This window comes from Zingiber officinale, chromosome 7B, assembly GCF_018446385.1.
Source record: "Zingiber officinale cultivar Zhangliang chromosome 7B, Zo_v1.1, whole genome shotgun sequence".
In the NCBI taxonomy this organism is placed as follows: domain Eukaryota; kingdom Viridiplantae; phylum Streptophyta; class Magnoliopsida; order Zingiberales; family Zingiberaceae; genus Zingiber; species Zingiber officinale.
The window spans coordinates 57485243-57510709 of NC_055999.1; the positions used below are offsets into that span (position 1 = coordinate 57485243).

At 32.4% G+C, this 25467-nt stretch overlaps 1 protein-coding gene across 10 annotated transcripts in view; it reads left to right on the forward strand.

Moving 5' to 3' along the window:
* Nucleotides 1-25467, forward strand: part of LOC122005767 (protein DETOXIFICATION 46, chloroplastic-like) — a 124398-nt gene that overhangs the window by 22232 nt on the left and 76699 nt on the right. For 6 of the 10 annotated variants that reach the window (XR_006118533.1, XR_006118534.1, XM_042560955.1 and 3 more), the window contains 2 exons: nt 4539-4647; nt 14591-14646. Coding sequence is in view for 8 of the 10 variants with exons in the window: in XM_042560955.1 (XP_042416889.1) it covers nt 4539-4647; nt 14591-14646 (165 nt within the window). In the remaining 2 variants the exon portion in view is untranslated. Of the gene's footprint in view, nt 1-1783; nt 1892-3159; nt 3790-4538; nt 4648-14590; nt 14647-25467 lie in introns of all 10 variants that reach the window. The other 4 variants (XM_042560958.1, XM_042560961.1, XM_042560959.1 and 1 more) reach the window with 2 other exon arrangements.

Consider the following 25467-nt stretch of genomic DNA (forward strand, 5'->3'; position numbering starts at 1 on the left):
TCTTAGAAGAGGGTACTAGAATTTAAGGTAAAGGCGTGAAGAATGACATGGAGAGGGGCTTTAGGCTTAGGCGTATTCGAAGGACGTGGCATATTATAAGATGGATTTTAGGTAGATATAACTTCGTGAGAGTTAGGTAGATATAACTTCGTGAGAGTTGAGTGTTGAGAGAATATACTTGAGCAAGGGTAGGATCTCAACATAGGTGGACTTGACCTTAGAAATGGTCAAAGTTAGCGCACTAGTTGACAAATGGCTGTCGTAACTTGGTATGGTTGGATAAAAGTGGTTGTGTGCATGGTTATTTGATCCGGTCACTGATGGACAAATCAATTGAGAAATCCCAAATCTCAAATGAGGAGATTTTTGGGGTTATGATCCATTTGTGGTAATTTGAGTTGATTGATATTGTTTATTAGTCGATGGAGAATGATTCTGTTCATAGCAGAGTCGATTAGTGAGTCGATTACAAATTTTAGTCGGCTGTTGACAAATTCCAATCGTTTGTTGCTATAGTGCGTGGAGGGAATTGTATACAAAGCGACAATGACAAAATTTGCTAACGACAACAATGAAATAGTCAATAGTTGACTAATGGACATTGAGCAACAATGAAAAATCTATTGAATGAAAGCTATAAAAGGAGTTGGAGCAGGATTAAAGGCTAACGTTCCTAGCAATTTATGAGCATGTTACATTATAGATCCTCAAGAAGAAAAAGGTGATTTCGCTCCTTGAGATTTTATAAGACGTAACTCTGCCTCTGGAAGAGTTTTGTGAAGGAGAAAAATATGGTTGTTCAGGGGTGATCTATCTAAAGGATCGATCAACCGTGGAGTAGGAACTGAGGCTGCGCTGAGGCCTTGCTCGAGACCTTGTGGCCGCGTAAGGCCTCGCGCAAGACCTTGTGGCCCACGGAGGCCTCACGTGAGGACCCGCGATTGCGTGGAGGCCTCGAACGAAACCTCATGGTCGAGACTTTGTAGCTGCGCAGAGGCCTCATGTGAGACCTTATGACCGCTTTGAGACCTCGCGTGAGGACTTGCGGCTGCGCAGAGACTTTGTGTGAGGACTTGCGACCCCGTGGAGGCCTAGGATGAGGCCTTGCGACCGTGAGAAGGCTTCGTGCAAGCCCTGCGGCCACACGGAAGTTGTACGGAGGTCTTGAGCGAGGCCTCACGAAGGCCTCATTCAAGATAGTGAGTTGAGTTTTTTTTTTCAATTTAATTTTTTCTTTATTTTTTAAACTGTTAATTTCTTTTTTTAATAGTTAATTCTTTCCCCTCTTAATTGTCTGCTATCTCCCCCATATTTTAATTTCTTTTTTTATTCTTATCATCTTAAACATATAGAAAAAAAAATCTTTTTCTCTTTAAAGTAAATTAAATTCAATTTAATTTAAACCTACTTAATCCTAATTCTGAACTTCAGTTAATCCTATATTGACTTTTATTTAATCTTAATTTTTAAAATATTTATTTAATTTAATAATAAGTATCTATAATAATCAAATATTATAATAATATTTTTTAATTAATATATTTTATATAAAAAATGCCGAAACTGTATCGGCATACTATGATACGATATCAAGACTATATCCTTCTGGTCATAAATTGAAATTTTGATATGGTTCGAAATTTTAAACCATGTTAATAATTCCATCAATGCCATCTTTTAACTATTCATGCTATTTTCTTTTCTTGTCAATGAAATTATATGTTTAATATTGCATTCTTCTACTTAAAAGCTTTAGACTTGATTCATTTGTGTGGATCACTAGGAGAAAAAGGAAAAGAGGATGGGAAAATAGTACAAAAATATCCATGATTCATGATCCCTGTACAACAGTGTGATCCTTTCCATCTACCTCCTTTATTTTTCTGCAAAGGTAAACCAATTTTTAGTTTCAAAGTTTTTTAGAATGATTTGTTCTCACTTTGTGTTCCTTTACCTCTTCTTTCTCCGCCCCTCTTATTTTCTCCCCAAGTAAACCAAATCTTAGTTTCTAAAGTTTTTCTCCATAATTTCAATTTTCAAACTTTATTTATCTTCATTCTTGTCAATTAATATACAATATCATTTGCAAATAATATACACAAATTTTTTTTATTTAATATGACAACAAATTCATATTTAAGAATAATATTTATTTTAAAGATACAATTGAAATCTGATTGTTGATTTTGAAATTCCTAATGCGAAAATATAAATTATTTGATTAATCATTGAAATCCCTAATATAATCAATTTGAAATCAATTTAACAACCTAATAGCATTGTGTGAAATTGCAAAAAATGGTTTCTATATATCAACTATAATTATGCATTGAGCTCTTTCAAAGATACAACAAGAAACATATCTCTCCCAAATTCATTATGAAGATTGACCTTCAAAAGACGTTTGATTCAGTGTACTAGGATCTCTTACATGAGGCTCTTATTGGACTGAATTTTCCTAGTGGTTTATGGCATGGATTGTGGAATGTGTGACAATTACCTCATTCTCGTTAGCCATTAATAGTGGAACCTTTGGACTTTTTAGAGGGGCCAGAGGACTGCCAAGGGGATCCATTATTGCCTTACTTATTTGGTATAAATGTTGAGATCTTTGCGAGGTAGATACAATAGTGCACTCTCAAAGAGGGCTTCAGGTTTCACCCACGGTTTGCTCACCTTAGATTGACTCACTTGGCTTATGTGGATAATCTACTCCTTTTTAGTAGGTGTGATGCAACATACACACTGTCCACCTGCTTATAGGAGTTTGGAGGGACAACAAGACTTCATGTTAATAGATTGAAGTCATGTATTTTCCTTGCTGGAGTTGATGAGATGACACGTTGACGGATGCTTTCCATTACGGGCTTTCAGGAGGGTTCCATGCCTTTCAGATATCTCAAGATCCCACTTGTTGCTGAGCATCTTCAGATCTCAGATTATATCCCCTGCTTGATTCTCTGATTCGATGGATGAATGCTTGGTCATAAAAGACACTATGATATGCTGGCAAGGTGCAAGTTATCACCTTAGTGCTTAAGGGAGTGGAGTGCTTTTGGTTATTTATTCTGCCAATACCCTTGGGTATTATTGATCGCATTTACAACATTTGCATGTCTTTCATCTGCACTTCTAAACACCCACCAGTGTCATGGGCAGATATGTGCAGACCCAAAGATGAAGGCGGCTTGGAGTTTCGAGACTTGCGTGCATGGAATTTAGCCATCTTGGCTAAAGTACTATGGCAGATACAAGCTAAAGAGGATGCACTTTGGATAAAGTGGATCCACCATACTTACTTAAGGCATGCAGATGTATGGACCTGGAAAGCAACCCACACAGATTCTCCTCTGATTAAGCGTGTGTTGCAAATACGAGATCTTTTTCATCGGTTGCTGGAGGTCGTTGGACAGAGGCTAGCAAATTGGTTTGCTAGGGATGACGATGTGTTCGAGCATATGACTTCTTTAGGCATCATAGTCCTAAGAAGCCATGGTCCGGACAATGTGGAAGATCTATGTACAGCCAAGTCACACAGTTACCCTCTATATGCTGGCATAGAAACATATTCCCACTAGAGACAAAAAGGAGTACATGCAGGATCGTCAGTGCACATTTTGTAGACAGGTGCCGGAGACACAGGAACATCTATTCTTTGGATGCCCCTTACAGCAGAGTTATAGGAGGCAGATTAGAGACTGACTTCACATGTGATAGGAGATGTCCATATATCAGCAGATGATGCGAGTTTTTGGAAGGCATTATCATGGGAGCATAATGTTGATAAAGGTTCGTCAACTTGCCTTGTCTTCTATGATACATTATGCATGGAGGGCTAGAAATAGTAGTTTCTTTGGTGAGGGATAATTAGACAGTGAGAAAATTTCTAGGAGTGTGCAAATTTATATATATCGGTCTTTGGGAGGATATTCGGATCTAACACTATGTCGGACATAAGCAACTCCTAAAGGGCCTCTTGTACTCTTAATTTGTGCTATACTATTTTACTTATTAAAAAACAAACTCTAATTAAGCATTGATCAATACCGTGATCACTTTTATATTATCTGAATAATTGATTAATGCATGTCAATGGTTCCTTTGGACTATACTTCACCCTAACAATCTAGTGGAAGTTACACAATTTCTTGATTTATTGTTAAACATCCTCTCTCACAGTCCAATAAGCATGAATAGTGAATAAACTACAAGAAAAGTGCAAACATGTCCATTTAAATATTTAATTTAGCTCCCTACTTAAGCAGCTCCCTACTTAAGCATAATCTATTAGTTAATTAATGATCCAATCGAAATATCTATTGTTTACCAGTTATTATAGGTTGGATTATTTACTTGTCTTGTATATGCTCAACTTATGTTTTGGCATACCATTGAAACCAAATTACATAAAAGTTTTATCAATTTCCACCATAACACTTGCATTGTATGTTTGTGGAAGATTCCATGCCTCCCCCCTCCCCTCTTTTGGTTTCTTTCACTGTAAAGCATCAGTTGATAATTGAATATTATTGTTGCAGGATAGAAAAATAGTACAACATCAGATATCTATGCTACTTTTTGTGGCTTTTGCTTGTGGGCTCGGAATGTTTCTGTTTACAAAGTTGATGGGCACACAGATACTATCTGGTAAGCCAACATAGTTGCAGGAATTTAAGTAGTTTAAAATTAACTGCTAATTTTCCAATTGATATGATTTGGTTTGTTGTTTGACAGAAAATTGCCATTATTATTAACTTATTTCTGTAAGGGATAATTTAAGAAAAATAGATTAAGCAAATACAACAAGAAGTTTATGCGCATGATCATTGAGGTGTGCTTGTTAAATAGAAATGCACTTGTATGGTATTGATTACTCAAAGGACAATTTTCTATCTTTATTTGTGGCATCAACTAATTCCAAGATTAACCTATAACTTGAAGTGAGTGAAGCTAGAGAAAAATTTTATTTATCCTTGTACATCTAGAATTCGATTATACCTACAGCTGTATAATATTCACAATTTTTCATGGTAGTACATACTAGAGACAGTTTGCACACTTCATATGCACAACTTTTAGTTATATCACACATATTTTCTCAAGTTAAATTTTGAATCTTGAGGAAGTTATGTACAAGATCAAGCTTCATGGTGCAATAGAGTATTAAAAGAGGGTCTCAGCCACTTATTCAAAAAAAAAAATACTCATGATGCCCAGTTCGTTAGAGGGTGACAGACTTGCTACAATGGGGCAAGGGATCAATTCTCGGAGGGCACATGCCCTTAGGGAAACCTCCTAGCCAATTTGACGGTCGGCTATAAGCTGATTCTGTGATTTACCTCCCTTCACATAACCAGAGGATGGACTGTGAGGGATACCTGGGGTGAGCGTAATCATTTTTTGCTACAACTAATGATATAAGTCTAGTAAAAATCAACTATCAGCAAATTCACTAAAAAATAAATTATTAGAGCCAGTATTCTCAGAATGTAATAAGTTATTTGACATAGAAGATAAAAACCCACTTACCGGTGATATACAATAATATATCGGCAGCGCACAAATAAATAGTGAAGTTTCGGTTTATAACCGCAATGATGCGGTTTCGGTATCATATTGTGTCGATATAGTTTCGGTTTTAAAATGAAAATTTTAACTTAAATATTAAAAAAATAAAAATACGAGAATACAAAATACAATATTTTTTTTTGTAAAAAGAAAATGTGAGCCGTGAGATTGCGACGCCCATGCGACCTATGAGATTGTGGCACCCCCACAACCCATGGATCGCGGCTCCCCCACGACCCGCGGGATCGCGACATCCCTGCGACCCTGTAGAGATCATTGTGGGATCACGGTTGTCCATGGTGCCGATGATGGTTGGCAGGAGGAACAACAAATTTTGCTCGTGCCATCCGGCATGGTATGAGATTTTAAACCTTGACCACCGGCGATTATTCGTTACTACATCTGTATAGTGCCATTTAATATTTTTATTCTTTTACTGGAATTCTTTTTATTACAATTATTTTATTCTAGTTTCACATCTTATTAGTTAGTTTGAACAAATAACCTAAACTAACTTTTTAGTATAAATTATGCTAATTTATTGATGTATCATATAGGGTTCGCAAATATGAGTTACACAATATGAAAGTACAAGTAGCTTCATATAAATCATCAAATAACATAGAAGGTCAAGTAATATATAGCTAGTATCAACTGAAGAGTAATTTAGAAATTCATTTTAATTTTTACAATAGCCATCTTAATTCCCATGTGAATATAAAAGGATATCAATTATTTATTCCATAATACTTTAATTATTTTAAAATCCATTTTACTATTTTTAAATATTATTTTAATCCTATTTTTCAAAAGTAGTTATACAAGCATATATAATCCATTTTATCTATTCATTCATGCACAAGGACATATATATATGCAAGTTAAAGGATAGATTTACTCACCTTTATATATAGCTAAAAGCTCGGAACTCCAAGTAGCAACACTCGAACTCTTATCTACAAATATAATATGAAAATAACTTAGAACTCAAAATAAATATCTAATAATGATAATATTATTAGAACATAAAATTTACTGAATTTCGAAGTCATTTGACCAAATTTTAATGTTGCTACCTCAATATATTTCCAATTTCTACATGATACCTCGTACTATTGTATGCCAACTTTATTTAGTTATCAAATTCTAGATAATGTCAACCTAAAAATGAGATTCTAAATTTAAAATCTTTCGCCTTTCCCCAATCAATGAAACAATATAAATGTTTCATTCAAACCTATGCTACAAATCGTAATTACTCCAAATCAACCATTTATTTTTCCTATACCAAGCATCCTAGCAACCTTAATCTCACTTCTAATAACCCATAACATCACTAAACACGACTTACTACAATAGTTTACACCATATGAACTGGTATGAACAACATTAGCATAAGTTGTTTAGGATGCAAAAGGATCCAGTAATCTTCTAAGGTCACTAAAACAAATTCCTATCTATCTCCCCCGAAATAAAAGTCCATTCAGCAACATTACTGCTACACAATTTGTAGGATTTCTCAAACCATAAAGTTTAATTGAAATTTCCAGCCAAGAATAAACCAAATCTGAGCAGAAGAAAAGTTTATTGCTTGTCCTGCACTGAGTGCGTGGAGGGGAGGAGAGGCATGGTTGCTAGCTGGAAGAAGCAGCTGGTGGAGCTGCTGCTGCTGTTGGCCGGAAGAGTAGATGATGCTGGCTTCTTGCTGGAAAATAAACAGGAAGAAGCTATTCTGCTGGTGGGATAGAAAAAGACAAGGAAGAAGTGGATAGCTGTTTTTGGCTGGAAGAAGAAAGAAAGCTGCTGTATTGGTGTTGCTAGAAAAAGGACGAAAGGAAAAACTGTGTTGCTGGAAAAGGAAAAAATAAAGGAAATAAGATTTGCTTGCTGTTGCTGGAGGCTGGAATTGAGGAGGAGAAGTCGTTGCTGGTGAGATGCTGGACTTGCTGTTGGCTGGAAGGAGAGTAAAAGCAAGAGTTGCTGCTGGGAAGAATACAGGAATAGGGAGGAACAGCTGCAATCTTCTGATGCTGGAAGAAGAAGGGGAGAATAAAAAGGAGGAGAAAGGAGATGGGAAGCTGGTGTGTGGACAGAAGAAGAGGAGAGGTGGTGTGAATGGTGAGGGTTTTAAATTGATTGAACTAGTTTAATCTATTTAAAATTTGGTTTGGCCATAAATTGGCCAAATCAAACGCAAATGGACCCCAGTTTGAATCTACGTAATCGTAATCCCTGCGCCTATCTTATGAATTTAATCCGAACTCAATCCGAATTCAACTTGATGTCTAAGTTTCATTTCTAATGTCCGACTCAATCTATTTTGTCGATTCAAAATTTTTGGAAAACTTAATTTGATATTTTATCGGCTAATTTATTATTAATATTTGATTTTTTTCTATATAAAAATCAACATTTAACAATACATATGTGTAATACCTAGAAGTGATTTTCGTTCTACTATTGATCTTGCCTAGTCAGTATATATATCTATTTTCTAAAATACAAAGCCCTTTCCTTTCCTCATGTTAGTTTTAAATATCTGAGCATCCTATAAACTGCCTCCATATCTTGATTATTCATGAATTGACTCACTATATTAATCAAATAGCCAATGCCGGATCTTGCGGGTCTTGTGTGAAGCAAATATGATTTTTTCCACGAGTCTTTGCTATTTGTCATTATCAACTGGTGCACAATCCTCTTTTGTTCATAGTTTGATTATTGAGTCCATGGGAGTCTTTGTTGGTTTGCATCTGACCATCAGTTATTCTCAGAAGGGCCAAAACATATTTTGTTGAGAGACTAAGATCCCTACTTTTGACTGAGTTATTTCATTCCAAGAAAATGCCTGAAGCTTCTTAAATTTTAATTTTGAATTCTTTGGTATGCTTATCTTTGCATATGATTTCTGTTTGAATAATGTCATCCACATATATAATAAGGTCAACAATTCTCCCTTGAGGTGAAAGTTTAACAAGTGATCCCATGGCATTGTTTATAACCATACTGCTACTTGATTACTTTGGTAAATTGTCAAACTAGGCTCTTGTGAATTATTTAAATTCATATAATGATCGTTTCAACCTACATACTTGTGACTCATTTAGGAGGGATGCCCATGTAAACTTTTTCTGCTAGGTCTTTGTTGAGGAAAACATTTTTTGATATTAATGGAGTGAGCAGTCTAGATTTGTGACCAGATAGGAGAATTTAAACTATCTTCAATTTAGCTACAGGAGTGAGTTTCTTCATAATTGATTCTATAGGATTGTGTGAATACTTTTGCAATTAGTCGAGTCGTGAACCAATCAACATTTCCATCTTCTTTATATTTAATTGTAATGACACATTTGTAGCCTACAAAGCACTTTCAAGATGGTAGGTTTCAATCTTCTCTAGTAATTGGATCTTTCTACAATCGTAGCCTTCCATTTCAATATTGTGAGAGCTTCATGTATAAATATAAGAATCCATGTTTAGTCCAAACTTGCCACAAAACACTTGATTTGTCATATAGCCCTTGATTAAGCATGCAAATGAGCTAAATCGAGCCAAACTTTGTGGTGTTCAAGTTTGCTTGATAAGGTAACAGTCAAGCCAAGCTGAGCTTAAAATGAACGAAGCCATTAAAATGGTTGTTCATGCTTGATTTCCTTTTTACACGCTTGAGTTTGGTTTGTTTATTATCGAACTCTCAATTCAAGCTTATTTGATTATCTGAAACTTTTACATTTTTAAGCTTGTCAAACTTCGTTTGTGGACACACGAATAGTTCACAATCTCTAGTCATGAACATTAACGAGTTGAACACAAATGTATTCAAGGTTATTCATTTAGTTAATAAGTTCAAGTTTGTTTATTTAATTGACCTTGTGCTATACTGAATCAATATAAAGTTATAGATTGCTTATGCACTAATTCGTTCATTTACAACATTATTCAGAAGACGCTATTTTGATTAGGGTTGCCTTGTATTTTTTTTTTTTGATCTTGAGTCCGATTTTGATTCTTGGATTTGCTCATGAGGTACTTGGTGCTCTATCTCCTTTAGCTTTGTTTCCTTATAGGATAGGTGTTAAGGGTTTTGTTGTTTTTGGATTGAGTAGTGTTTAGGGAACAAAAAGACTAGGGAGACTTGGAATTTTGTTTGGCTGAATAACTGTTGGAGAAGTAGAAATGTTTGTTTTTGTGTTTGTGTGTGTGTAAGTTCACACATTTCTGTAGATGAGTCAAGGTATGGGGTCATGGGTTCATTTTGGTGATGAGTCAAGGTATGGGACTAGGGGTTCATTTTGGTGAGCAGGGATGGGGGTGCTATTGGAAGTTCGCACATTTCTGTAGATGAGTCAAGGTATGGGATCATGGGTTCATTTTGGTGATGAGTCAAGGTATGGGATTGTGGGTTCATTTTGGTGAGCAGGGAAAGTTTCTATCTGGGTATTGACTAGATTTGATGAAGCATGAGGAATATCTATCACATTAATGTCTCAAAGCCGATAGTAGAAACCACAATAGTAGAAACACCTTGATTTTACGTGGTTTATAACTTTTAGGTTGCTACTCCATGATCCTAGAGTCCGCCGAAAACACCACTATTTTTCTCCTTGCCAAATAACTTTTCAAAGCAGGAGTAGTAATGTAAAATACAAGAAAATCTTTTGAGAACCAAAACTTTCTTCTTGCACAAAACACAGGTGAATGAAAGTTGTTTTGTCGGAGTTCTTTATGGAAGATGAAGTCTCTTGAAGCTTGATTTTACGTGGTTTATAACTTTTAGGTTGCTACTCCATGATCCTAGAGTCCGCCGAAAACACCACTATTTTTCTCCTTGCCAAATAACTTTTCAAAGCAGGAGTAGTAATGTAAAATACAAGAAAATCTTTTGAGAACCAAAACTTTCTTCTTGCACAAAACACAGGTGAATGAAAGTTGTTTTGTCGGAGTTCTTTATGGAAGATGAAGTCTCTTGAAGCTTTATATCATCATTCAAATCGAGCAGGTATCCTTCGAAATTTCTAGGCATTAGTTGACTGCTTGCATCCCACTAGTCTACTGATTGCTTTATTTGGTGATTAATTGACCATTGAATACTTTTGGACATTCAAATCTGTATTAATACTTGTTGGAAAGTGTATATCAGTTGACTAACACTCTTCCTAGTCGATTGGCCTAGTCGACTCGAAGATTTAGTTCTCTCAGAATTCAAGTTAGTCAACTGCCATAATCGACTAATAAACTTTCTGTGCAAAACCGTGAAGTTGGGGGTTTATTCAAAATCATAAACCAATTTGTGGTTTTAGTTGCGTTAGTTGATTACTTTGTTCTTAACATTTGACTAATGCAAAAATCATAAATCAACTTATGGTTTTAGGTGTGCTAGTCGATTAGTACGACTGTGTCAGTTGAAGTGCCAAAAATACTGTTCATAGTGCTAAAACCATTATTCACACCGAATTCTCTTATGCTAAGAGATCCCAAGTCTCCGAGGCTTCCTCGTATGCTTATGATAGGTTGACCTCGACTTTTTTTAAGACTTTCATTGCCTAGAATCTTCTTCTCTAGCACTTTCAACCTGGCCTAGCATCCACTCACCCTTGACTTCCTAGGATTTCATTTCTTGCTAAACATCCAGTCCTCCATAACCTGCTTAGATTTCTGTTACATGACCGATATTCAGTCCTCTATGATCTGTCAAGACTTCCCTTTACATGCCCAACATGCAATCCTCCGTGACCTATTAGGACTTGTATCATGAGTCCAACTTCCGTTCACATGCTTAACTTCTGATTTTCTATGACCTATTAGGATTTCCACTTATATGTCTAACATTCGATTCTTTATAACTTGTTAGGACTTCCATCACTAAAATTGTCCAGTCAACTATGACCTACTTGAATTTCTCTCTTGTCAACTTCCTGTTGAATTTTCAACTGTCAAGTCCAGTCAACCATGACCCATTCAGACCTTTCCCTTGCTAATTCTCAATTTGACTTCTAACTAACAAGTGTCCAATCAACCGTGATCTACTTGGACTTTTTGACGGTTAAGTATATTGTCAATCTTGACTTCATCTCGCTCAAACATATTGATCAAATATCGAAACCTAATTCGAACTTGATCAACCTTAACCATAGGTTGATTGCACCAACACTCACAGCATGAGCTAAGATTTGTTAGAGTCTCTCTATCTCTACTTATGCAGTGTGAAGCTCTGGAATTTACAATTGATGAACTTATAAAACTAGAGATTCGGTCCCAATTGTCATAGTAGAATCGAATGTATGTGATTGTTGCATTAATAGCTATAAAATCCAGCTCTTCTTTGCTAAAGGTTAGACTCAATAGGTATTGAATTTTTTTCTCTAACCGCAATGTTGCCCCATTTTGTGGGCGTGAGGGCTTCTAATATGCTAGTTTCTTGTGAATCTTCCTAGGAATGATGGTGACAATGAATTATGGTTAGTAGGGGACGACTTCTATGGGACGATTTCTATTAAAGAAACTCAAGTTAGTCTTCTTGGAGATGATGCAAGAGTAGTGGAAGATGATTGAGAGCTAAGGAGGAAAAGGGCTTGGTTATCTTAGTGATGGGGTCAAGTAGGTTGTGTTGACTTTCTTTGTGGCTTGCTTATGCAAAGCAATCTTTTTCAAAATATTTCATGCCACACCAAGGAGTGTTGTCCAATTGAAGGCATGAACACTCACTCGTTCCGCATGAGAAGTGTGATCTTGGCAATAAGGAACTACGCGTCACGACTATGTGATTTCTATGTGAAGGCACTACATCATGAACCCATCTATATCCTCTATCTACACCATCGAATTTTTCTACTCATGTGTGATTGATGACACATGTTGAAAAAAAAGTTGGCCAAGTGTTGCTTAGAGCATATATGACTACATGGTTTAAAGGCTAAGGGTAGAAAAACAAATTCTTAAATATGTCTCCTTTTCAATTATTAATATCAGCTACTTCTATTTTATGATCTAGGCATGTTTTATGGATGGTGTTCTTCAAAATAGGCAATGCCCTACAATCAAACTCATATTTTGAACAATATTCAACTTTATTCCAATGGTTGAAACATAGAAGAGCTGAAATTATTTTATTTCTATGATTATGTAAATTTGTTAAAGAGTCTACAATCTGGTTCTACAAAATAGCAACTTTTAGTTTAGACCAAAAATAAAATTGAATTTTTTACCTTGCTTTTTCATGATGTAGTTTACTTGATTCACGTTTTTTTAGTTATATGGGTGTTAAAAGTATAATTTAAAACTTGGTTCCATGCTAGTCTGCATTGGTGTTGCATTCATCTTCATCTGTACACTGAAATAGAAACCAACTGTTTCATATGTCACATATATTGACATGTTTCTTCCATATATTGCCATTTTGTTTTAGCCTTTATCAAGTTAAACAAACTTAAACCCTATAAATCTAATTTAACTCATTTAAAACCTGATGAAACCTAACTTAGATCTCATTCCATGTAATTGCTCAATTAAACATACAATGACTTGTACATGACAATAACTGTATATTATAAGTATAATTGTATAGTGCATGCAACAAAATATTAAGTTTACATAATTCAATGAAGTTCATCTCAAACCCATGACTTAAGTTAGTTGTACTTAGTCTTCCAAGTTCCAACTGCTATAGTTCTGACACATACTTGGATGATATCAAATCAGATCTGAGACTATGCATCAATACTCGTACCCATTCTAATCTGTTTATACTAGTCCAACATTTTGGTTGTTGCCCAAGATATATCACTGTACATGTTGATTAACCGATTCAAATTTCAAATGTCTCGGGAGCTGCATTGGATTTAAGAATAATTTAGTGTTGATCTCACAAAGCAACTATGAAAATCTTTGTTCCCTTTGACAGCAAAACACTCATTCTGGTATTACCATATTTGTAGAATCCTAATAAGACCTCAGTTGGGATACTCTTTACTAGTAAAGCATGTTAGAGAGTTGAGATGCTTGTTTGTATCTTTTTCAGTTATTTAATAGAAATTATAACTCATATTCCGAGTAACATTTTTGTTTTGGTAAAAAGCAACTAAATAGCTGGGGATCAAAATCCAAAACCATGTTGGCTTCCCTTTTTCGAGTGTCAGGACAGTTTGATGCTGAGAGGGTACTGTTGAGTCTTGTTATTGAAATTGGCATAGTTACTGAAATCAACATCGAAAAACTTCTGCCTAATTATGTTTGTTACTGTTATCAAAATTTCATTATTTGTTGGAACTAATTATCTGTCAGTCTGTACCATGCAAAATGGTTTACTTTGGAGTTTGACTTTGTTAGAAGCAACCCGAAGTTGTTATAAGCCTAGTTGGTTGTAGTTTGTCATCACTTGTTCTTTCATTTGCGATATTAGTATCTAACTGTGTCTTTTGAAGACATGGCAGTGGGGTTTATTTATCTACATCATTTTGGGATTCTTCTCAGTTAGCAATGTCTTAACTGAAATATATTTACTTTGGTAGAATCAATGATGAGGGTGCTAACAAAGTCAGCTCAGGTCACGAGATCATGTTGTCATTCCACATCTACATTCTCTAATAGCCACTGTTTTCTTCTCTTCTAATCTGATTAGCAAGGCAGAGTGATTTTATTTTAGATCTTCAATTTATATGTTGAACTTCTCAGAACCAAGAATTGACTACACATCTCTGCTCAGTTGGGCTATTTTTGGTGAAATAGGTGGATAGAAATTTGAGGTTGTTTGTATACTAGATGGTTAGATTCCTTGGCTTCATTCGAGTCAGATTTCATGTGGATCTTGTCTTAAATTAGGTTGATTAAATAGGCTTAGAGAAGTCGTGGGAATTCTGAGAAAAACTATGGCTTACATTCTTTTTCTGAAATTTTGAACATTTGCCTTGGCTTGTTTAACTGTTTATTAAAACTTGTATTTTCCCCAGATAGTAGGAATTGTTCTATTGAATTGGCAATGAAACTCTAGAAAGTAATTTATTTTCAATTTTCTCTATGTTTCCAGCTTTTGTTGGATCAGAAAATCTGCACATGGTTCCTGCTGCTGATTCATATGTTCAGGTGAATTTTACATATATTTGATTGTCATTAGGCAAACCGAGTCTGACTACATTTTGCTTTCTTGGGTTCAACTTATTAGCACTAGATTTTGTAACTTGCAAGGAATCTTATGCTGTTTAATGTATCAGATCACACCAGATATTTTGATTAAAACCTTTATTATTTTCAAATAATCCATGTTAAGAACTTTGTTTTGACTCACTTAATGCAGGTCTTGTTTACCATTTCTCTTTTGGTTATTGTCTTTTCGAAGATAGTTCTTGATGTGCCTGCAAAATTATGTAATTCAGACTCTAATCAAATTTAAATGTACACTTGCATTGTATCCAATACTTGCACAATTGGTGCCTTGATTTGGTTTGTGATTTCATTTGATATTAGGAGCGGACAAATTGCATTGTATATTTTGACCAATACATATGAACAAACCAAAATCTCTATTAACATGTTGAGAATGCCATATAGTGCCAAGATGAACCAACCTATCTAGGAATAAAATTCTATAGATCACGTGAAAAGATCAATCGGGATCACAAAACGGATGAGAAATAGAAATATCACCACAGGGAGAAGCAATAGTGAGGAGAAGATGAGCTATGACGAGAATAACAAAGTGACAATAACTTTTTCGGAGCACCAACAATAGGTAGTTGAAGAGAGGGGACCGGAGGTGATTGCTGGATGCGTTTGTTGGAGAGTGATCACCTCGCCAACATTGCTTGTGAAATTGAGAGAGGAATGAGAGGTAAGGAATAGAAAAATAATTAAATTATATAATAGTTTTAATTATATTTATGTTAAAATTGATATATATAAATAATATATCATTGTTTATATATATATATATATATATATAGCAGTTGTATTTTATTTATAATAGTTTGCATATTATATTATATAACTACTATTAATAATATAACGATTTTACATTTATTATAAAAATATTATATAAATATAACTGTTTATATAATTTATATAATACTTATATATAAATTAATTAGTTAATTATTTTTATAAATGCATAATTAACTAATTAATTTTTATTATAATGGATTATTAATTGTTTATATTTATAATTTACTGTTTAAATAATTTTCAAATTATTATAATTAATTAATAAACTGATTATATATAAAATCTACTATTTAAATAATTTAAAATATATAGTTATCAAGAATTAATTAAATTCTTCTTATATATAATCACCTAAATTAGCTAATCATATTATTAATTAACATAAAATTTATTATTTAATTATTTTATTAATTAATTACTAATTAATAAAAACTATTTCAATTTAATTTTAAATATTATTTTTAAATTAATTTAATTAATTAAATTTTTTGTTATGTATATTCACTTCTCATTAGTTATCAAATTTGTAGGTAATTAATAAAAAAATTAGTAATTATTTTTTCATTAGTTATTATATATCAGTTTATTAATAATTATTTATAATAATATAATTTTTTTATCCGATAAGAGAATGAATAAAATAAAATTTTAAGTATAATTTTAGTTATAAAAATTGTATTTAAGTAATTTAAAATGATTTTGATTAATTTAAATGGTAATCAATTAAATTTAACATTAATTTTAAATTAAAACAGTTTTATGAATTTTTGAATAAGTTTAAAAATTAATAAATAAAATAATTTTGAAAATTTTAATAATGTTAACAATTTTTCATGAATTTAAAATGATCTATTTTTTTTCAAAATATTCTTAAATATCATGCCTTCTAAAATTTTTATAATTTTTTATTTACTTTTAAATTTTTTTTTGATAATTTTGATATATTTTTTTAAATTATTCATTCCAATAATTACTTTCTTGTCTTTCAAATATTTTTAAAATTAATTATATATTTTAATAATTATAAAATTTTAATTATTCCAACATGAGTTCATAAAATTTGACATACACGATATTTTTTAAATTTATATTTATATATGTATACTCTTGGTTTTTGTCCTACTCGATTGAGTACCACAATTGTAGTTAGAATTTTGATCATGGTGCTTAATAGCTATGTGGCTCCAGATTTCAGCTAGTGTTTTTTTCGTGCAGTTCCCAATTTGATATTTAGCTCTAGTACAATAAGTGGAACAAGAATATGTGTACTTTTGCATTAAATCCAAAAGTTTAGAAAGAGGAAGTTTTGATAGTTTTTTAAATGCTACCTTTACTTCGTTACAACAGTCTTAGCTTCTTTTAGAGAAGGAGATAAGGAAAAGAGAAGTTATTTATCTTAAAGTTGAAATTATACAACAACAACAACTAAGTCTTATCCCACTAGATGGGGTTGGCTATATGGATTTTTTTATGTCATTGAGTTCTATCTCCTACTATATCATCTATACTTAAATAAATTTTATTTTGTTTTATTGTTGCTAACGATTTTTCTCTTCTTCGTTTAATATGCGTGTTTGTCATAGTTTCACATTGTCTAACTGGAGCATTTATTGGTCAGTCTAAATACATACCCGTACCATCTTAAACGTGTCTCTTAGAGTTTTTTCTCAATAGATGCAACTCCGACTTTCTCTCTAATACTCTCATTTCTTATTTTGTTCATTCTTGTATGTCCACACATCCACCTTAACATCCTCATCTCTGCAACTCTCATCTTCTGGTCATGTACTCGAGTCATAGCCCAACATTCAGCTCCATATAACATAGCAGTTATATATAAATATATTTAACCGTTGTAATATTATCAAGAAATTTTATATATGGCTATAAAATTATTATATTTTGTATCATGATTTATTATATCCAATCCCATGATTTTAGTTTTATATAATAGTACTTGTAAAACTTATAGTGAAGCATTTAAAATTACATTTTTACGTAAGCACTTATGAAATTTTAGCTAACATTCTTTGATAAAGTAAACTCCACTTATGACGAATAAACTTTGTCATGGTCGGTCTTAATCCCAGATAAAGGAGAATTGTGTTAGGTTGCTAGCTAACATAAAATATAGACAAATATTATGTGTAGATCCATCAAATTATGCGCTAATGCTAGGTAGGTTGTTTCCTGAAAGGAACGCATTGTAAGTTCGACTGCAATATCTTAGCAATGACTATTATATCTCTATGAGAACTTGGGTGCTGTATTAAATATGCAAAAATTATCACATCCTATGTTGGATAAGAATATATATTATAGGAATATTATTTCTCTTAGATTTGGAACATGAAACATATGAATGGTCACTAAGAAAATAATGTAGGTAAGAGATACAATGATTAAGAGAAAAATTAATATTCTAAGTTTACAAGAGACAATGAGTATGAGAGAAAGCAAAGATGATATAATATTCATGTTTTAAATTGTGGTATATAGGAAAAAATAAAGCAAAAAGTATAGTAGGAATTATTGTAAATAGTTCGTTAAGAGATGATGTAGTAGTAGTAGTTAGGGAGATAATATTATAACTCTTAAGATAACGATAGCAAAAGAAACTATTAATGTAATTAACACTTATGCATCTTAAGTAGGATTAATGTAACTAGCAAGGTATTGAATGATTTATGAAATTATTTAATCTGATATTAAAAATAAAGAAAATGCTCGATTAGTGGAGGATAATTACTCTAGTTCCCTATAAAAGAGATGTAGAAAATTGTGTAATTGTAAGGGTATTAAACTAATGAACCATAATATGAAACTTTGAGAAAGACTGATTTAAAAAAATTTAAAAAAGAGACCCAAGTGATCGAAAATTAATTTGAATTTATGTTTGAAAGATCAATGATAGAAACTATATATCTTCTTAGATGACAAATTTAAAATTGTCAAGAAGAGAAGAGACTTACACATGATATTTTTTAATCTAGAAAAAATTTATTATAGAGTTAGAGAAATTTTATGGAGAATTTTAGAAATGAAAGGTGATTATGTAGAGTATATTGGGATAAGTAAGTATATGTTTGATGATGTAACGAAAGGTTTTAGACTACTTTTGTGATCAAATCCTAAAGTCTCAGATTTATAGATTGGAGAATTAGGTTCACCTCTCGGTCCTTCCTCGCATCTCTATGGTATGAAAATGCATGCTAGCACTGTAGTCATGTATGCATACTAAAGTTGGATCATGAATCAACACATCATGTGATAAAAAGAGATAAATTAATAGAAAATAGTCTCAATAATACATCGGGCTATTCCGTAATCCTAGAATTCGTTAATCTACTCCAGGAGATGGAGATTTGACACAAAGGCATGAAAAATAATAGTCTACAACTCAAATCGAAAAGAAAAGAGAGAGAAGGCTTAGTCATGGTGTGCATAGACGTCTTCGGAAGATCTCCAAACTCTTCAATGGATGAAATCCTTTTCCTAGGGTGGGTTCCTTGTTACTAGGAAACCCCTTGATTCCTTCAACATGATCCCTCTTTGTCCTTTTAAGGCTCCAAAAGCTTTCCAATTTGCCACCAAGCCACGACCATGTTGGGAAGCACGCCCTGGCGCTGTCGGATGTTGTGTCTCCTTGGTGAGCAACAAAGAAAAGCACGGTCGTGCCCCTAGCATGGCTTGCTCGTGTTTCTCTCTAGAAGTCTTGTCGTTGCTACTCGCCTAACTCTAAGGGTGGTGCATGGCCGTGTTAGGGGACACAGTTAGACCGTTCACCATGCTAAAATGCACACTTCAAGGCTTCTTTGACTCTAATTAAGTTCCAAATTCACGTCTTGTCAATAAAATACACAGAGTACTCTGAACTAAAAAAGTAAAACCAATGCAAAAGATATGAAAGTATGCAAAATATGCTCATGCAATGAAACAAATGCATGCAAAACAATACCGAAAACATATACATGACACACACACATCACATATGAAGATGGATTAGATAAGAAATGATAATATTAGAAAGAAAGTTGGGGATAGGCCTATTGAAGGAAAAGTTTAAGAAACACGTTTAAGATGATATGAATATGTACTTAAACGATCAATAAATGTTCTAGTTAGGCAAGGTGAGATATGACAAATATACACATTCATCGAGGAAGAGGGAGGACAAAGAAGAGTTGGTTGATAAACAAGATAAAATTCATTTATATATATATATATATATATATATATATATATAAAATTGGGAATCGAGCCCAATGACGTAGGAAATTCATATAAACGACCCTACTTAGTGGGATAAAAGTTTTGTTGTTGTTGTTGTTATTGTTATGCTAGCATCCACTAGTTATATTTGTGTTTACTTTTAATCTTATTAAACTTCATATTTATAAGTGTAACAAACTTTAAATGAAAATTTTATTATGTCAATTTAATAGTTATTTAAAGTTTTAAATAATCTATTTGCACAAAAATATTCATTTTATTTATTTAGTATTTTTATTAAAGCTAAATATTCTTCATATGAATAAGTTAATATTTAATTTTGTTAATGCTATAAATTATGAATATTTATTTGTTATGAATTTATTTATCTTTTTGACACTAACTTTTGAATAATGAATGAGTAGACAAATGATCCAAAATAGTAGTCTGAGATATTCATGTTGATTAAAAATCGATTTCATTCGCAATGATATGATTGGACGTGACAGTGGGGTCCCATGCATAAAACATCTTGCTAGTGGATATGCGGATGTTTCTAAGTGCCCAAAAGTTCCTTAGAAATTTGTTGTGTAATAAAGAAGGAAATTATGGGAAAAAAATTAAAGTACAAACAATAGCAACAATGTGACGATTTTGATAGACGAGCCTCTAGAGAGCTTATGATGAAGTTGAAGTCATGGTGAAGGTACTCTAAATGACTAAGAATTTATAGTACTGAAAAATATTAAAGTACAAACAATAACAATACTGTAAAGATTTTGACAGACGAACCTTTGGAGAGCTTGTCTACGATGAAGTTGAAGTCATGGTGAAAGTATTCCAGATGGCTAAGAATTCCTAGTCGTGCCTTTGAAGTTCAATATGAGTATGAACAAAATATGTGATATCATGGTGATACAATTGATTCTAGTGGAAGTGGTTCAATCAGTACTAGCGGAAGTAACTCAACTATCAACATTGAGAAGGAGTGCATGTGTTCGTGTTACGTCATCACAAGGTGGTATCTGCTTCTTTTCTTCCGTAGAACAAAAATGTGCAATTGATATTGTTGATATTGATCCCTTAGCATTCCTAGACTAAGATAATGAATAAGACTAGGATTGATGATGCATATACAAGGGAGAAGAAGAAATCGATCGCTAAAGTATTGCCAAATTTTATTTCAATCAAATTCCACCTAATGTAGCAAATAATGCATGTAGCATGGTATCTAACATTCAAAAGTCTAGTCTTGGTATCAACCTTTAACTAGATGAAATTGCTAGTATGTATTTTGACAAACAAGTGGAGGAGTTCAACACATGGATCCTATCGTGCAAGAGGCAATTGGGCTTCTATAAGTTTACATTAAAGTGTGATAACTGGACAATACCTACATGCATTATCAATTTTCTGATATTGTAATAGAAAGGTGATATTTCATAAATCTATTGATACAACTTATATATATCGAGATGTATCTTTATATATATATATATATATATATATCACTTGATATATGATGTAGTTCAAGAGATTGTTGTAGAACATATAGTGCAAGTGGTCATAGACAATAGTGCCAACTTTAAGAGGGTTGGAGAACTATTGGAGTACGAATATCTAATATTATTTTGGACACCATGCGCAACACATTGCATCGATGTAATGATGTCGGACATTTTTAAGTGAAGAAGGTAGCGAAATGAGAGCAATCATTAACAAAATACCTTTTCAATCATAATTGGTTCATGGGTTGATGATGAAAGTTATTGTTGGGGAGATTCTATGACTAGGAGCAACAAGGTTTGTAATTCACTCTCTTGTTAAACTTGTTGTCTAAAAAAATGTTAGGTTGAAGGCCATGTTCATTTCCAAGGATTGGGAAACCTCCTAATACATAGCACCATTGAAGGTAGGGAGGCACAAAAAATTATTATACATGCAGATTAAAATGAATATAGGTAAATCCAGAATAATTTATTATTAATTATTGTTGATGTATATAGACTATTTTAATTTTGTTCTTATTTATCTTATAGTTGAATGATGGTTACAATATAGAGGATCAATCACGAATTTTAAAAAAGATTATGGAACAATTTTTTTTTTTGCAAACGACGTCGTGGTTGTGAAAGTAATTGGTCAATTTTCTTTCTAATTCAAACAAAAGTGCTAAATCATCTTTGTTACTATCACTTGGAGAAGATAGTCTATGTTCATTATAATATTTATCTTCAACTAAGAGTCGTAACAGAAAAGAAAGAAGAATAAGAGTTGATTGGATTCATTTAGAATAAGGATGATCTCATGATGGATTGGTGGAGTGCTATTGAGGCTAAGAATTTATTATTTGATGAAGCAAGCGATCTACCAAGACCATTTCAATTTCTTACTTAGCAAATTGGAAAAATGTAAGATAGAGGAAATGTTGGAAGATGAAGTTTTTGATTGAAAATTTTTATTTTCTAGATCTTGGCCTAGATGATCTCAAGCATCCTGACCCGAAACACAACCAAAATCCACTAATTAAGGTAAAGGCAATGATCCTACAATTTGTACTAAACAAAAAGGGAAAAGGAAAGCTCCTACTTTTAAGGGAAAAGACTAACTGAGAATTAGTGAAAAATCTACTCTATGCAATTGATGATCAAGAAGATGATGAGAGTGATAATCACCATCCCCTTTTAATGTTGCAGTCCGATTAGAAGTTTAAAATGATGATAGCGATGTTGAATTATTAATGGAGGTGATGATAGCTGCAGTGCTTTGGTGGTTGTGAAACTTTTGTTCCCTCCACTCTAGCACCAGAACCTTGGACATTTGAGCAAGGTTACACACATGCACCCAAGATAATGATCATGGCGCTAGAAAATAGAAATATTTAGTATCAATGTCAATATAAGTGTAGCCTTGTAGTAGACAAAAAGAAGGTCATGATTATCAAGATATGTGGGAGAGTTTAGTTAAAATTGATTGATTGTGATTAAAATTCATTACAACCATCTTATTATAGCTTTGATGCATCTTATGCTAATCCATCATATCAAAGCTCAATGACATGTTTATCCTTTTAGTAGTACCTATATCATTTCTGATCCAGTTGTGCTAGTCTAAGTCCAAGTCCTAGTGGTGAATCGAGATATGTTGATAGACACATGGAAAAATCAATATCAATACCGTGTCTTGGGATAATTATTTGATTTGAGTGTTGGGATGAAGTTGATCTTATAAGGATGTTGCAAGAACCAATGATTTCATCTGATTCATCACACTCCTTTTAGTATTTACAAAGTGACATGTAATGCACTTACTAAGCTAATCCTAATTACTTGTATAAATTTTAATTCAAGTAAATGATATATCAATTTTTTTTTAAAGAAAAATATGCTTATTTGCATTTATATAACAATTTTAAGTTGAAATTTTATATAAAACCAATATAAAATCAAGTATACCATAGAAATTACTTTTAAAAATAAAAGAACATATAATGTAAACACATTCATCAAGAATTTTTATATGCCTAAAATAATGAACACATTATATGAATAAGTCAAAACCATCATAATGTCATCTCTTTACCATACAAAATTTAATTTTCTACATTCTTAAACGATAAACATTTTTAAATATTCTCAAAATATATAAATTACATTAAATTTAAAAATAATTTGAAATTGTGACCATTTGAATTTATTGTACATCTTTATAACCTAACATAAACAACATGCATAATCATCAAATGCGACAATGTGAAGCCGACCAATCTTGATGACATGCAACTTCTTGGAGTCAATGTTAATAGAACTTCAAGTGATTTAAGACTATTTTATTATGTGCAATAATAATGAAAATATAATTTTTGAATTTATACCTTTACGTATTTGTTGCAAAAATTTAATAGGCATTAAACATCTTATGAAAAATATTAAAATGAACTCAACACCTGAAATATAAAATTAATATTGATATATATAGCAATTAAATATTAATAAAAATAATTTTTAAAATTAATATCAATTTATATTTAAAAAATAAAAAAGCATCAAAACCGTATTGGCATGAAACAATACAACACTAAAATCCTATTGTTTAAGTCCGGGACGAAACTCTGTCACGGTTTGAAATTTTAAATCTTGATTTAATCAAATTCATACCAAGAAATAATGAGGGAATGTAGAGATCCTAGCCCAATTAAAGTCCTACTTGAGATATGAATTATTGATGCCAATTTGACTTGTAGGGTCATATTTTCCTAAAATTCAAGATAAAAAATTTGACAACCATGGTATTGGTTATAGCAATAAAGGAGCATTTAGCGAAGGGGTTCATCACCTTATTAATTTGTTTGAATGAAAATCATAATCCAAAGTGAAAGTATCAATGATATTAATGTAAAAAATTTGTCTTAACGACCAACTACTAAAATTTGAGAGATTAGGTACTTAGATTCATAAAAGAGGCTAAATAATCTACATGCTATAGGTTGAATTGTTCCCTTTTAGATTTCTGTGATTTGACATTATCTGGAACTTAGAAACAGGTTATTGATGCTGTTAATTGACTTTCCATAATTCTTTAAATAATGAGCATTAAGATTTTAGGATTTAGTTAATTTTACTAAATGCTAGTATGATCAATTTGCCAATTTTCAAAAAAATTTATTAAGGATTCTATCGAGGGAATAATTGCAGACAGGACTTTGCTATCAAGGAGGACCTTTTTTGATACAATAAATTATGTACTCCTTGATAAGGTTTAAGGAATCATTTAATGCTAGAGTTTCTCTTTGGTTAGAGTGGTTTTAGAAAGGTGAGGTATTTTTGGTATGTGCAGTGTTGGTACTTATCTACTACTATTTGTTGGTGGTAGAATTGTAAATAAACCAAATGTTTGTGAACACACTTGGTGTTCAATTTGGAAAAAACTTGTTTATGCTCATTTAATATCTACAAGGTTAATTAAATAAACAAGTTTGAACAACTCATTAAACTAAATGAGCAAAGTTGAACACGTGTTCAACTTGTTAATGTTTATAAACAGAGATTGTGAACAATGTTAAGGAATAAGTCCCTCGAACAAAGCTTAAAGCATGCTCATTAATAAAACTTTTATTAAATTTGTAAATAAACAAAGAAACTCTCAAAATGATAAACAAACTTATAATATCAAGCTCAACTAAACAAACTTGAAAATGTAAAAGTTTGAAATAATTAAACAGGATGCTCATTTATAAAACTTTTATCAAATTTGTAAATAAACAAAGAAACACACAAAATGAATAAGCAAACTTATAATATCAAGCTCAAGTAAAAAAAATTGAAAATGTAAAAATTTTTAAATAATCAAACAAGTTCAAATTAAGAGTTCAATAATATTAAAATGAACCAAATTCAAATCAAGCTAGAATTAAGCTTAAGGTTAAAAAAAATAAACTAATCTAAGTTTGTACAATAGTTTTAGCAACTTGGTTAGTTTTGGGCTCAGTTACCTTACCAAAGAAGCTTGAGCAACATAAGGTTTGGTTTGGCTTAGCTTGGCTTAGCTTGTTTACAACCCTAGTTGGTGCATCTCTTTCTCCTCGCTTTTCTTTTTAATGTTTCATCTCCTCATCAAGATGGGAAGGCAAAATTGAAGAATGAGCTGCTTGGATAGTACCAACCTTGGAAATTTTGAAATTGTATAGACATGCATGACACAATGACATTTACCCATCTGCTGACATTGAGTCAGTATCAATCAATGACCAGAACA